This window comes from Echinops telfairi, unplaced genomic scaffold (genome assembly GCF_000313985.2).
Source record: "Echinops telfairi isolate 266 unplaced genomic scaffold, ASM31398v2 ScPeMD7_7468;HRSCAF=8506_0, whole genome shotgun sequence".
In the NCBI taxonomy this organism is placed as follows: Eukaryota; Metazoa; Chordata; class Mammalia; order Afrosoricida; family Tenrecidae; genus Echinops; species Echinops telfairi.
The window spans coordinates 36,122,093-36,137,765 of record NW_022111369.1 but is presented as its reverse complement, the minus strand read 5'-3'; the positions used below and the strand labels follow the sequence as shown (position 1 = coordinate 36,137,765).

General features: G+C 44.1%; 1 protein-coding gene across 1 annotated transcript in view; it reads right to left on the bottom strand.

Moving 5' to 3' along the window:
* Window positions 1–15,356, bottom strand: part of PLAC8 (placenta associated 8) — a 25,890-nt gene extending 10,534 nt beyond the window's left edge. Inside the window, exons 1-3 of the mRNA XM_004703404.2 lie at window positions 15,324–15,356; window positions 5,628–5,769; window positions 4,707–4,831 (exon numbers count right to left, since the gene is read on the bottom strand). Coding sequence (XP_004703461.1) covers window positions 4,707–4,831; window positions 5,628–5,739 — 237 coding nt within the window. The 5' untranslated portion in view covers window positions 5,740–5,769; window positions 15,324–15,356. The remainder of the gene's footprint in view (window positions 1–4,706; window positions 4,832–5,627; window positions 5,770–15,323) is intronic.
* Window positions 15,357–15,673: the final 317 nt, after the last annotated feature.

The window sequence follows — 15,673 nt, the reverse complement described above, 5'->3', positions numbered from 1 at the left end:
AAAGCTTGTAGTTAATTCAAGGACTGTTTGTTGGCCTTTAGGAGTGTTTTCCAGTCCAGTCTGTTGGGGCACCAAGCCCTGGCCCCAAAGTCTATTTTTGGTATTTCCTGGGGACTTCGTTGCTCTGGTCCCTTGCTATTCTGTTGCACCCCTTATTGTTTTTCCTTGGTGTTGTGGGATCATTTTGGGCAGAATTCCCACACTGTATCTCCAGTGTTGTCCCCTGTAGGGCTATGGGATATCATGTCTCATAGTGGGGCCGGCCATGTGGTCTTCTCTATGGGTTGGCTGCTCTCAGTGGGAATCTCGTCCTCAAGGCTTGGTGGGCCTGGTTTTGTTCCACTATCTCTTCCTCCCATTTCATTTGCTCCCATGTGCTCTGATCATCCATGTCCCTCTACCAGAGCTGCAGATTCAGTGCTGTCCTCTGAAATAAATTCTTCTGTGGTGAGGGACAGGTGTCCACGTAGTAGTTGAGATTGGGCCGGCCCCTCAGACCTCTCCACTGGTTCCCTACTACCCACTGGCATGTTGCATTCACATCTTGGAGCACTGGGTTGAAGTATGGTCCCTCTTTCCCTGTGGAGATATAAACCTTCCCCTCCCCTTGGGTAGGTAGGTTAACGCCCTGTTACCCCGCTACCCATTTCTTTTGTTTTTTTTTCCTTTCCCCACCTCCTTAGTTGGCTACCATATGTATCTCTGAATTTGGTCTGGTCCCTGCCTTACTACCTGGTCCTCACCCCAGGACCTTATCTCTTTTTATGGTTTGAATTTTGAGGTCAATTTTATCCGAGATTAGGATTGAAACCCCTGCTTATTTTGAATTGCTGTTTGCTTGGTATGCCTTTCTCCAGCCTTTGATTCTCAGCCTATTTTTGTCTGTAGCATTGCGCTTTGTCTCTCGTAGGCAGCAGATTGATGGATTGTGTTTTCTAAGCCAGTCTGGTAGCCTCAGTCTTTTAATGCCTGAGTTCAGACCATTGATGTTCAGGTTATTATGTCCATCTGTGGGCTCTGTGATGTTATCTTATACTTTTTGTGTTGGGTATTTTCCTCCCTTCCTTTCTTATTAGTGTGTTGTGCATATGTGTGTGTGCATCATTCTTGACTTCTTTTCATCCTTAAACCAGTGTTATCTTGGGGTCTGCTTTCTCTTTGTTGCCCTCTGGGTGAGAGGCTGTTCTATGTGGTGCTTTTTTATTTATGCTTGGTGGGTGTTGTTCTTCTGCCCATACTGGGTTTGCAAGGATCTTTTGTAGGGCTGGGTTTCTTGTAACGTATTTTTTGAGTTTTTCCTTGTCTGGGAAGACTCTTACTTCTCCATCTATCTTGATTGATAATTTGGCTGGGTAGAGTATTCTTGGGTTTGCATTGTTTTCCTTCAATTTTTAGAATATGTTACTCCACTCTCTCCTCTTCTTCATAGTTTCTGCTCATAGGTCTGGGCATGTTATTATTTGAGAACCTTTATATGTGATTGCATGTTTTTCCCTAGCTGCTCTCATGATTTTCTCCTTTTCCTCAAAGTTGGATAGTTTAACTATTCTGTGCCTTGGTGACTTCTTCATGGGATTCAGTCTAGTTGTTGTTCTTTCAGCCTCCTGAATGGTTGCCTGGTTTTCACTCTTTAAGCTGGGGAAGTTTTCCTCCAAGAATTCTCTTACTATTGTTGCAGATGACTCTTTGCTGTGTCTTCCTCCAGTAATCCAATAGTTCTAATGTTGTTCCTATTCATAGCATCAGACATAGCTCTTAGGTTTTCTTCAGCTTCTCTGATGATCTTATTATATTTTTGTTCACGTTTGTTGAAGTCTGCTTGGCTGTCCTCCAAGTCACTGGTGTAGTTCTCTGCTTCCTCCAGTTGATTCTCGAGGTCTGTGTGTCTGCTACTGGTTTTTTAATTTCTTCCCTGAGCTCTTGTATTTCCTTTTTGTGTATGGACTTTAGCTCATTTATCATTTCATCCTTTTTCTGTATTGTTTCCCTCATATCCTGTATGACTCCAAGCAGCATTCTGAAAATTTCCTTCTGTGGCAGCTCAATGTCTGCTTCTTCTATGCATGTTGTTATGTTCAGGACATCTTCTGCCATTGCCTTTTGTTTCTCCTGTTTTTTGTTGTTGAGGTCGTTGGGGCTGATGGCTGTTTGCATTGTGTTGTTTTAGAGGAGTCAGGTGCCATTTTCCAGGGAGTTGAAGAACACTGGCTCTCTCTGGGAGACTTGTGAGAATGCTTCTTTGAACTGCCTACAGCAAATTTAACTATGGAATTAGCCTACCACTTTATCCTCCTGTGGCTTCCCTATCAGGGGAGTGCCCCAGAAGGCTGGTGGATTGCCTGATTTGATGTAGAACACCACAAATGGTGGGCGGAATTGCCTTGGCCAGGTAGATAACTACAGAGGTTGGGCAGAGGTTCCTGCAGCAGTTTTGAATGTTGGCAAGTGTTGGCTGAGCTGCCTTAGGCTGCGTGAGGCACTAAGGTAGGTGGGTGGAAGTTCCCTTAGTCACATGGGAGGCAGTAAGAAGTTGGGCAGTTGGCCAAAGTATCTCCTGCTGGAGGTCAGTCAGGCTTTACTCAGCCTTGGGCTACGCTGCACAGGGTAGAGCCCACCTAACTGGGTGTGGTGCAGTCATTGATGCCCTAGGCTAAGGGGAATGGTCTGGAGCTCAGCAGTGGAGTGTTAGAGAACAGGAAAGATACAAAGAGGAGAAAAAAAACAACAACTAAGCCAGCTGAGACTGTGGGGGGTTAGAGAGAAGAGAGGGAAACAAAAGTAACAATATAGCTGAGCCCCAATCCTTGCCCGTGGAGCTGCAAGGGTGTATTCCCTGCCCCAAGGTGGCAGCAAGCCATGGATGTGTTGAGATTAAGCCCCTGCACTGGCTCCAAATGGTCCTGGCTTTGGCTGAGACAGTGGTGGGGCTAAAGTCAAACCCTAGCCGGCCTTGGCTGTGGTAAGCCACAAGCCCTCAGCCCCTCAAAACCTTGTGAATCTGTGCCTACTTATCTTTATGATGCTCCTCCTTTGATCTAGCAATGTTAAATTTCCCTCTTAGTAATGTTCCTTGGGATTTTTGTAGAGTCCCTCTAGTATGTATTCGATCCATAGCTATTTCTTTAGATAATCTACATTCATATGCCAATTAGTCATAGAAAGAAAAGGAAAAGATGTATACCAATGTTTATCATTTGAAAGTAGAATTGGTTACAAACAGGTTAAACTTTTATTTTTTTTTACTTTATATACTTCTGGATGTTTAAATTTGTCATAAAAAATTGTCATCAATATTATGTATGAAGGTGTTTCAAAAGTTTTTGGAAAAATTGAATGAAAAGATAATGGGAACTTTCCAGGAATGCTTTGGAAGCACCTTTGTATAGCAAGTATTAATCCTTCACAATTAAAAACAAATTAAGTGAAAAATTAAAATAAATTCAATCGAAGAAGCAACAAAGCCCACATGGAAGAAGCACACCAGCCTATGCAACCACGAGGTGTTGAAGGGATCAGGTATAAGGCATTATCAGAACAAAAAATCTTACCATAGTCAATGATGGGGGGAGTGCGGAGTGGAGACCCATTAGTAGGCCACTGGCGATCTCCTTGCAGAGGGGTCTCGGGGAGGAGATGAGCCAGTCAGGGTGCGATGTAGCAATGATGAAAAATACAACTTTCCTCTAGTTCCTAAATGTTTCCTCCCCGCTCCCACTACCATGACTCGAATTCTACCTTGCAAGTCTGGCTAGACCAGAGGATGTACACTGGTACAGACAGGAACTGAAAATACAGGGAATCCAGGGCAGATGATCCCTTCAGGACCAGAGGTGTGAGTGGCAAAACAGGGAGGGTAGAGGGAGAGTGGGTTGGAAAGAGGGAACCGATTACAAGGAACTATATGTGACCTCCTCTCTGGGGAACGGACAACAGAAAAGTGGGTGAAGGGAGACGTCGGACAGGGCAAGATATGACAAAATAACAATTTATAAACTATCAAGGGCTCATGAGGGAGGGCGAAGCGGGGAGAGAAAGGCAAAATGAGGACCTAATGTCGGGGGTTTAAGTGGAGAGAAAATGCTTTGAGAATGATGTACAAATGCGCTTTACACAATTGATGTGTATGGATTGTGATAGCAGTTGTATGAGCCCCTAATAAAATGTTAAAAAAAATTCAATCGAATAAATAAACAAATTGTTCTTAAAACATTCACCATATAAATTTGTTCCCCTACTATGTAAGGTGACGCTTATAATGTAATGGAAGTGGAATGCGTGGAAAGCTAAAGTGAAATCTAACTAGTGTACTCCTCATGTAACCTTTGAATAAGACACTTTACCTCTTAAAACCTTAATGTCTTCATCTGTCACATATGATGGACCACTCATATCACAAGGATGGTGTGAAGATTAAGACAGATATTGTATAATCCATGCAAGTCATGATAGATGCGGAACCATCCTCCTCATTGAATGAGACACATTGCAAACAGGAGAGTTGTTTATGTCTAGTATTTCCAAGAGAACCCCTAGATGGAGGTAACCTAAGCAGAGGATCTGTTGCTAGAACAATTGACTACAAGGAAATAGCAGTCAAATGACCTCATCAAGTGAAGGACACCACCAAGTGACCTTCATGCTTATAACGTACGAGTATTTTGAGTGTGGTTGGGTATTTGAATGTTAAAATATTGGAAGTGACTCACAGGAATGCCGTATCGGGTCCTGTAGAGGGTCCTCATTGCGACACTTGTTCCACACAGGCAGCATTCATTCATGTCAGATGCAACTTGACATGAAAGGCACATGAAGCAGAATGTGCCACAAAGACCTGGAAGCATGAAACCAGAGATGCAAGTTATTCCACTCTGCCCTTGTCACAGTTGGAAGTTAGTTTACTTCGCAATGTCAGTCCAAATCATGGGATCTACTGCTGAGGCTGTAGATAGAATCTATTGCTGAGTCTGTCTTTACCATGGAAGTCTGTCTTTACTGTTTTAATTCAGCTTTACATCAGCTGGCCCACTCTCCCCTACAAATCATTTCAGGAATGACCCAATCTTGGGAAGTATGCCATTCTTTTTGGTAATAGAAAGTCTTGTCTTTATCCTGTGGAGCAGCTGGTAATGTCACTTTTTTTTATAGCACTGCCTTCATCCATTAAGGATTCTTGGTGGTACAGTGAGTTACAAGTTGTGTTGCTAACTGCAAGGTCAGCAGTTCAAATCTATTAGCCACTCCATAGGAGCAAGATGAGGATGTCTGCTCCCATAAAGATTTACAACCTTGTAAACCCATAGGGGCAATTCTAACTCTGTCCTATAAGGTTTCTGTGAGTCAGAATTGACATGAAGACAGTGAGTTTTGTGTGTTTGTTTCTTTTGACCTTCATTTATCTATTTAATGGTTCACTGAAACCTGGCCATCTTCTATCTAGACACTATCCTAGGATTCACAGTATTCTTGTCTCCAATCTAACATGTGATCCTTGGAGTTGAACCTCTACAACTGTTTGAGTCATTTCTTTATATAAACCTCTCTCTAGATATGCATATATAAATGCCACTGATATTGCTTCTCTGGAGAACCCAGCCTTAGACATAGGAGGGCATTTCCCATGCACTTACAAACTCCACAGTCGCTGAAGCAGTCACACAAGTCAGTCTGCCAGTTGGAGACTTGGGCTGAAGGACTCAGCCCAGGTTGGGTCACAATGACCATGGGTGTTGGAGCTTGCATTTTCTATGCAGGATCTTAAAAGGCGGTGGTCTGAAAAGCAAAACAAAGTTGGTATAAATAGCCTTGAGGTTGCTCTTGAAGTGCCTGTTTGGGGCACTATGCTTCACTGGCACAGTGAAGCTATCTAGTTCAAGTTACTTAATGATCTTTAAAGAGACTGATCTTTAAAGACTGTAATTTCTATTTCTACCTCAAGAGGACAGAGAATCCCTGCAAGGAAGGAGTTCATTGGGTATTAAGATAAACAGATGCGTTCTCATGTTGCAAGGGAGGTAGAACATGGGTGCTGGCATTCTGTTTTTAGACAAGTATCCAATATTCACACAAGATAGAGAAACACCTGACCACCCTGTGATAGTGGTCGGAACTAAGAAATTATAGAAAATAGGCCTCTTCAAAATTGCACCAAGGAGCTCTGGTGGTGTAGTGGGCTATGAATTGAACTGCTAAAACCACGAGATCAGCGGTTCAAGTCCACCAGCTGCACCTAGGGAAAAAGATGAGACTGTCTGCTGTGGTAAAGATTTAAAGTCTTGGAAACTCACAGGGTCAGTTCTACTCTGTCCTATTGGTTTTTGTGAGACGGAATCAATTCAATGGCATAGGTTTTTTTTTAATTGCACTAGTCCTTTGGTGGTGCAAATGGCTAAGCATTCAGTAGTGAACTAAAAGACTGGCAGTTAAAACCCATGCAGAGTACCTTGGAAGACAGACCTGGACACAGCTTCTGAAAGTTCATTAGCTTTGAACCCCTCAAACAAGTTCTTGTTTTGGACTTGTTTGGGGTTAGCACTCTCCCATCCCAGTCTCCCTGCCTTTATGCTGGTCTGTGCCTTCAGGTTGTGGCAAACCTGGACTGTCTATTCCAGAGAAGTTTACAATAAGGTAACTTTTGTTAAGTTAGTCATGATTTCTCGCCAGCATGAGAGATGGTATGGGATTATGGAACACAGATTAGATTTTCAGCGAGAAAATCTTGCTCAAACTCTGGTTTCCTAAACCATGTGATTTTTGGCTAGTCAATGATTAGCCTAGTCTTTTAGATTTTCATTTGCTAATAATCTCAGATGGAAATGGTTTCTGATCTACTAACTCATATGCTTGTTGATCTTCTACAAAAGGCCACAGCCCCAAGGAGAAGTCATCAAGCTACCATTTGATTGACAGGTTTGACTCCTCCCCTGGCCAGGAGTGTTGAGTTGACATATCTCACTATCACAATTATAAGGAATCCTGGTGTTGTAGTGGTTACGTGTTGGGCTGCTAACTGCAAGGTCAATAGTTTGAAACCACCGGCCACTCTTTGGGAGAAAGACAGGGCTTTATATGTCTGTAAACAGTTGTAGTCTTGAAAACTCACGGGGACAGTTCTACCCTGTTCTATAGGGTCACTGTGAGTAAGAATTGGCTCAATGGCAGTGAGTTTGGTTATCAAACTTGTCTTTTTCCTGCAGAATGAACGGCTGGTGAGATTGAACCACCAACCTTGCAGTTCGCCCCTCAGTGTGTACCCCACTACACCATCAGGATCCCTAAAGTCATGTAATAAAGCCTATTTCTGAAGTTTCAGTGTTGATCTTTTGGATCTCCAGTTACTATTTCTGTATGGTTTCTAATTAGTTTTGGTCTTACATTGGTTTCCTGAATGATTTTATTACTTTATCTTTGCTTCCCTTGTTTTTTTTTCTGATTTGTTTTTCTTTCTTTTCCACCTGGGCTATTCTTGATCTCTCGGAGACCTCCACATTAGTCTTTTTGAATCCACGACAACCTCTTTCCTCCAGAAAGCTTTCTGATTCTTTATTTTGGTCACTTGCTGGCACCATCTTGCCATGCCTTTTAAAGATATGATTACCTAGCCCCAGTAGCACTGTCTGGGAAGCATTGGACTGCAAACTGCCACATTACAGTTCGAGCACACTAGCTGCTCCTCAGAGGAAAGATGAGGCTGCCTATTCTTAAAATGATTTAAAAAGCTGTGGAAGCCCTCTACGGTTGCTATGAGTTAATAACAACTTGATGGCAGTGGGTTGTTATTTTTTATATGCCTTTGCCTCCAAGGCATTAAAATATTATTTATTTGTTCACTGCATTCTGAGTTTTTGTTTTGCTTTGTTTTGATATATCCAAGCAGGTGGCGCATCCATATCATGCCAGCATTTCAAATGGCTGCCCTGGAGCTCTTAGCACCTGTCTCTGGGCCAGAGGGGCAGCAACTGGGCCTGGGAGCACAGGTCTCTGCTAGCTAGTCTGCAGGGCAGCTGAGGCGGTAGCTGGCATACTTAGTGAGATGATGTGTGTCTGGCCGGTCATCTGAGGGTGGGTGCAGGGAACATCCTCACTGGTTGCTCGGTTGAGTATTGTGTGTGTGCACTGGCAGTTGCTGGACGGTATGCCTGGATTCTTGGTTAGTGAGTGGGAGATATGGAAACTCTTACAGACAGCCCTGAGCAGGTAGGGCTTCCCAGTGGTGATCAAAGTGGGCATAGGTCTCTGGTTGCTGGTGGGGTGATAGGGTGGAGCAATGGAGGACACTAGAAAGATCCAGGGGGCAGTAAAAGCATACACTTATCTTGGATTATGGGTTATAGTACAGAAACTTTTAATTTCCAGGGGGACACTGAGTAATTTCTTTTTTTCTGAAAAGGAGGCAGTAGACCAAATAGATTTGGGGACCTATGGATTGTGGAAGGTGAGCCAGGGGATGTAGTCAGTCCATGGGAGCCCACTAGGAGGGCGTGCCCCTGAAACCCAGCAGATGGCTAGAGAGAGTAGGTCAGGTTCCTGGTCTGGGGGCTGGGTATAGAAGTGGGAGCCTCTGGTTTGCAGGGTTTTGGTGTCAGTAGCTGGGTGGAGAGTCAGCATGGAGCCCTTGGCTAAGTGGCTGTGTGAAGTCCTGAGTGCTCCTGGTAGACCCTGGCTTAGGGGGCAGGGCAGAGATGGGTACTATTGGGCTATGATCAATTGAAGGGGCAAAGGTAAAAGGAGTGGGTGCTAGTGATTTTCATTCTTGGCTTTAGGGGGGGGGGCGGCAGGGTGATTTTAGCTTCTCTGACAGCTCTGGGCTCGGAAAGGTGACTGGAAAAGGCAGCTGGGCCCAGGAGGTCTATTCATCTGGACACCCACATTCCATCCTCAGTCAAGTTGCTTCTTTTACCCCTCGCGTTTTCCGCAGGGACCCGACCTTACTGGCCTCTGAATTCTCCAGGGCTGCCAAGCGCTGAGCGCATCCCAATGCTCTTGCAGACCGGGAGTTCGGAATGCTGGTGGCGCTGTGGGTTAGGTTTTGGGCAGCTCACTTCGGGGTTCCGCTTTAAGATTGACAGTCTCCAGGTGGCGCAGTGCGTTAAACTTTGGGCTGCTAACCGCCAAGTCTCAGTGAAACCTCGAGCAGCTGCGCGGGAGCAAGACGGGGCTTTCCACGTGGGTAAAAGAGCGACAGTCTCGGAAACCCACGGGGCAGCTCTCCCCTGCCCGTCAGGGTCGAATCGACTGGATTCGATGAGTTTGGTTTTTCAGTTTGGAAACCCTAGATTGGGCCGCGGTGAGTCGGAACGACTCCTTGGCAGTGAGTTTCATCAGGCACCGCCAGCTCCCTGCCGGTGCGCTCAGCTGGTGCGCGGCGCATAGGACGCCTTGGGGGCGCGGTGGGCTGGGGCTGGGGGTCGGGGTGGAGTGGGGAGGCTTGGCCGGAGCCGGAGAGGCGCGGGGGACTCCCGGAGCCCCAGCCACCGCCCAGGCAGCCAGGTGAGCGCAGGGAGCCGCTCGCTCGCTCCCCCTACCCGCGCCCCGCTTGTGCCTCGACTGTCGCCCAGCTCCTTAACCAATGAGCCCATTGTCATCCAGGCGATTTGGAACCATAGGAACCCAGGGTTTCCCGGGCCGTGAATCCTTATGGAAACAGACGGCCACATCGCTCTCCAGTGGAACGGCCGGTGGGAGCAGCTCGGCTAACAGCAACATAGCAGTGTAGCCACCGCGCTCCTTCCAGCTGAATTCAGCAAGGACGCATCCAGTCGTTACCTACAAAGGCTTAGCCGGGGCCAGACGCACAGTCGGCTGCTCAGTAATCCCACCGCCACCTCAGTCTCTTCCCCCATCACGCTGAAGCAGTGCCCCTGGCCCCATGAGGCCAACACTGCCTCGTGCCAAGTTCACAGAAACCACTGGAACGTACCCAGAAGCAGCGCTTTCCTACATCTCAAACTCCAGTACTGAAATGATAGAAACCAGATTTTGGGGTGTTGCAGTTAGTCCCATTTTTAGGGTCAAGGAAATGATGAGGTTATAAAACATTCAAACTCAAACTCACTGTCATCAAGTTCATGCTGGCTCATAGTGACCCCAGAGGAGAGGGTGGAACTGCCCCTGTGAGTTTCCAAGACTGCAACTGTTTACAGGAGTAGAAAGTCTTTCTCTCTGAGCGGCTGGTGCTTCCAATCGCTGACCTCGGGGATCTCAGCCCAATGGGTAGTCACTAAGACACCAGGGCTCCTTGAGGTATGATAGGAAATGTTAAAAAGATGTACACAAATTTTCTAAGCAACTTCTATTTTAAATGACAAATGTAAACAAATATAATTTTTTAAACAAATCTGACCATTGGATACCAGGAAACACTGAAAGGATATACAATGGCACATTGGATAGTTATTGGGGTTATTTCTAACTAATGGACTGGTTTATTTTTACTTTAATCTTTGTGTCCTGGTGTGGAAAAAATGTTTATTTTCACTATTAGCATTTTTAAAAAAGATCAAAACCAAGAAATATCCATTTTGGAAAGAAAAAGCAAGTCCAATGGTTTTAAGTATATATATATGAAGATGCTAATTTTTCTGTAATTGTTGGTTGCTAAAATTTTTTTTAACCCCTGATATATCATTCAGATGATATATCTTTGTCTTGGTCCCACTTAAGACTTAATAACTGTTTTACTTAAATTAGATTTGATATTTGGGGTCTCTAACTGGAAGCTGCAGACCTGAGCATTCTGGGAGTGTTTCTGGAGCCCAATCACAATGCCCTGTCTGTTCTGTCAGCACTGGTTGCTGTCGTCAGGTCCCATCTAGGTGGTTCTGACTCATAGCCACCCTCTCTGTACAACGCAACGACACGCTGCCTGGTCCTGCACCATCCTCACAGTAGTTCTTATGCTGAAGCCCCTTGACAGAGTCATGACGGAGTCATGGTATCAGTCCATCATGCCGAGGGCCTTGCTATTTCTCGCTGCCCCTCCACTTTGCTAAGCATGCCGTCCTTTTCCATGGCCTCGTCTCTGCTGAGAACAAGCCCACAGTAAATGAGATAACGTCTCGCCATTCTCACTTCTAGGGAGCATTCTGGCTCTACTTCTTCCAAGACAGATTTGTTTGGTGTTCTGGCAGTCTGTGGTGCTTTTAATCTTCTTTGCCAGCACCACAATTCAGATGCACCGGTGCTTCTTTGATCTTCCTTGTTCAGTAGCCAGTTTTCACATGCATATGAAGTGGTTGAAAATACCTTGGCTTTGTCCAAGTGAACCCTAGTCCTCAAAGTAGCAGTAACGCATAACTTCATCCAAATAGCCATGTGCTGACTGTTAATTGGCTTGCAGGGAAGTTAAACTCCTCAGTGTATAGTGGCATAAAGAATCCTTAGCTCTGCTTTTTCACTACCTCTTGAAGAGGGGAAATTGTGGGACCCTGTGAGCTTCAGCTTGAAGCAGAGTGTGGGACTCCAGGAGGCTACTCATGCTATGAGAAGTCCCTCTGAAGCGAATGCTGTTTATAATAGTGGAAAGCTGCTCAGCTCAGCCCAGCTGAATGATATCTTAAAAAAATTCCACTGACCTATAAGAACCCTTTACAGGTTTCCTGAGGCTGCAAATCTTTTTCTCAGGTGAATATTTTATTAAGACCATACTTTAACAAAAGACTGTCTGAAATAAACATGCAATAAGAACTAGTGGAGACAGAAACCACAGCACATGAAGTGGTGGCCGTTGTTGATTTTGTTAAATGCTGACAGGGAATTGTTTAAATTCACAAGACCAACCATTCATGTTTCAAGCCTCCTGAATGAGATTGTAGTGGATTGGCGAAATCGCTGAGCACTGCCCTGGCAGGTTAGTGATGTCAAAGAAATTCAAGTAATTTTGTATGCATGAACTGTACTTCAAAGAGCAAAACAAAAAGCCCTGTTTCTATCACAACCTTAATGTAGTTGTTTTAAACATTATGGGAATATTATCACCGATTTGAAATATCAGGAAACAAATTTTGGGACCATTGGTCCCGTAAGGGGCCTAGTATGTCAGCCACATTCTTACAGAAATACAAAGTAAGATTTGATAAGAAATATTCGAGACATTCCTTCCCGTAAGTGGTAAAGTCTCCAATTTTGTAACCATTCCAGTGTTACTAGCCTTTTAAACAAGGAGGAGCAGAGCCACACTGAGGATATTTGAATTGATAGGATACATATTACTCTCTACTTTGAATATCAGCTTTTAAAGTCTCCCGAGAATACCTAGTCATTATCAGTCCACTCTATGGATTAGTGGCATTATTGGGATCTTAAAAGAAGCCTTTTTTTTTTTTTTTTTGAAAGTACACCTTCCTTACTATCTATCTGGGGAGAGGTGAAAATAGCCAAATTTAATTTGGCAATAAATTCCCCTAACTGGATTTGTTTTTTCCAGGTAAGTGTCAGATCAGGCTACAGTTTACAGCTACGCTTGATTCCTGAAAATCGCAGAGATAAACTGGGAAGGAAATTGTTGACAGGCATATGGCTACAAAGGTTTTTTAGTAATGACAATAACAAAAACAAATTGCGAAGGCTGTACATCTTTATGGGGAGCATATAGCTTCATCTTTCCCTTGGGGAGTGGCTAGTGGGTTTGCATCGCCTGCCTTGTGGTTAGATGGAATGAATGTCCAGGGCTTCCATTTGAGTTCTTTAGCTTTATTCTGAAAAGTCTTGTGATTCTAGAAAATGCCTCCTTGGTACTAAAAAAAATTGAAAGAAGAAATCAAACACATTCTTATGCAGCTTGATGGTTTAAATATCATTTTCAAAATTCTAGACGTCCTTGAACCTGTGCTCATGGAACAGATTTCCACTTATGGTGACCCCCTAAATTGCAGAGTAGGGTTGACAAAATGGCCACGAGATACAAAAACAGGAACCAAACAAAAGGTGTCAACCACAATTCTCTTTGCTTCAGTCAATAAGTCTTTACCAACAGCCCTCTTCCAAACTCATCACAATTGAGTAAATTCTGACTCATAGGGAACCTTTAGGATAGGATAGACTGTAATTCTCTAAGAGAGTAGATAGCCACATCTTTCATCTGTGGAGCAGCTAGTGGTTTCGAACTGTTGCCCTTATGGTTAGCAGCTCAAAGCATAACTACTGTGCCACCAGGGCTCCTATAATCATCCATCAGAGGTCAACAGCAGGTGAAGATGGGGTGCAGATGCCTAGTTGGACAGAAGGAGATCTTCCCTAAACTCTCCTTTCATTCAGAGTAAAATTTTGACATTTTTTGAGAACTTATCCTCAAAAAGCTTGATCAGAAGCCTCAGGGTTTACCCTCCACAAAAACGATGTGGAGAACTTTCTTATGATATAGATTCCTGGGCACTCAGATAGTGGGATTTACATGGGATGGGCTGGGGTCCAGGAATCTGTAATGAGCAACTTGCAGAAGTACTGCCTCTATGCCATGGGTTTTGCCTTATAAAGTACAAGAATGTCAATCCTCCTTCTGCAGAGATAGGTATAGTAAATATGGGCATGAGGGAAGTGGTGTCCCTCTCTCCAGAAGTTTGAAGCCCTTGCCAATGGCTCCAGATTGTCCAAGGACCATAGGCTGGCCTGCAGCCTTGCTTGCTTGATAACTGCCCCCCTGCGCCTTGAAGAACACAGTTTGAAGCCCAGTGCCCTGGGCTTTTAAATTTTTTCATACATTATTAATAACTAGAGTTCAAACCCATCAGATGCTTCAGGGAGAAATATGATGATGTCTGGCCCCATAAAGATTTGCAGCCTCAGAAAGGGACCGGCAACTGAAAAAAACTTCAGTGCTGTACTCTAAGTGACCCTGTGGGGTTCCATGCTGTACATCTTTAGGGTAGCAGAAAGCCTCATCCCTTCCCCATGAATCGGCTGGTGGGCTCACATTGCTGACCTTGTGGTTAATAGCCAAAAGATAGCCGATGGCACCACCGGCCTCCTAGGGAGCAGAAAGGGTGATGGGAATAGTCACCGAAGATGAGAGGGAAAAAAACGGTCGAGTGGAAACTGAACAAAGGATCCTGGTGGACAAATGCCTTAAAGGACGATACTTAAAATCATCTCCTTTAGAAAGCTCGTTCCAAGGTATGCTTGCCATGCCCGAACATCGTTATGTATTCACTTCACATTTTACATGTTTCATTTCATTTCTTATTCTTAGTTACAGCCCACTTTGTACCTGTCCGTCCTGCTGGCAAGGAGCCCTGGGGGCACCGTGGGTATGCGTTGGACTGCTACTAGTAACGTCAGCAGTTTGAACCCCCCAGCTGCTACTTACTTCTCAGAGAGAGTCTCGGAAACTCACAGGGCAGTTCTACCCTGTCCTGTAGGGTCACCAGGAGTCAGCGCTGACTCAGTGGCTGGGTGTTTGGTTTGTGCTTTCCTGCTTGTGTGTTGGAATGCTCACAGCAAGGTCTGTAATCAGTGAAAGTTACCAACCTCGGAAACCTTCTGAGTTGGAATTGACCCGATAGCAGTGGGTTTGGTTTTTAACTTTGCCTGCTTGTGAACACCTCAGTCTTGAGAAGTACAGCCCTAATTGATTTTATTGAGATTGTTTCCAGGAATTAAGTTATAATGGGATGTGAAACGGACTTTTCTCTTTTTTCCCTATTGCTTATTGCTGTCAAATTCCATTTTAATTTGCTTCAATTGAGGCATGCCCATTTTAGAATCTCTCAGCTCATAAATGAACAAATGTGAGATGCGGGTAACATCGTGCTGTATACAATATTAGGTGAAGCACACCAAAGCAATGTTGAAGCAGTCGAGTCTGTTTTTCTGACTTTCATACTGCAAATGCCAGTGTTCTCCCAATTCTCTAGCCAAATTCTCTAGCTAATTCTCCCAATTCTCTAGCTAAAATCTGTCTTTCTGTTTCTAAATTATCTTGGACACAGAGAATAAGGCAAAATATTTTCAAAGCACAAAGAAACTAGGACGGGCATATTTAAATATGCATATACATCAAAATAAAGAGCAAAATTCCTCATCAAGTTAGTAGCTACCACATATGAGATGTATTTCCTGCTCAAAGCACTCTTGGATGTGGAGTCAGGCTGAGATCATACGCATTTTGAACAACAGCATCTACCAGTCATAGCAGGTAGCAAGCACATCATTGGCACAGGACAATTGAGTTTCACTACATTCACATATTTACTTTAAAACCAAGCAGATCCAAAAATGTTCTATGTCATCTTAGGAGAAAAAAAAATCAAGGGAATCAAATACTTTTAAAGAAAACTCATTTTTGCTCTAAGATAAGCTTTTAGAGAAGTAAATAATGTCAGAATACTTACAGTTTCGAAGTACCCTCTGAGCAGGAAATGCCTTGCCAAAGCCTGTGAGAGAGGAGAGGCACTAGAGTTTCCATGGCAGTTCCGAGAGTAGGTTCAGAGGATTTCATTGGCCAATGTAATCGAAGCAGAAGTTGGTTTCAAGGTGTGTTGCTTCCTGTTATCTTGAGTAAGAAAAGATTTCCTGTCAAAAAGGCGTGTCTCCTTTTCTACATTGAATTGGGTACACCATATATTATTTTAGGGGAAATGTTTTATTTATTAGATAGTTTGACTGGTTTCATATGGCTGGCAGAGTTGATCATTTTCTAAATGTAATTCCCCTTTTTACACAATAAACAAATACTCGCTGG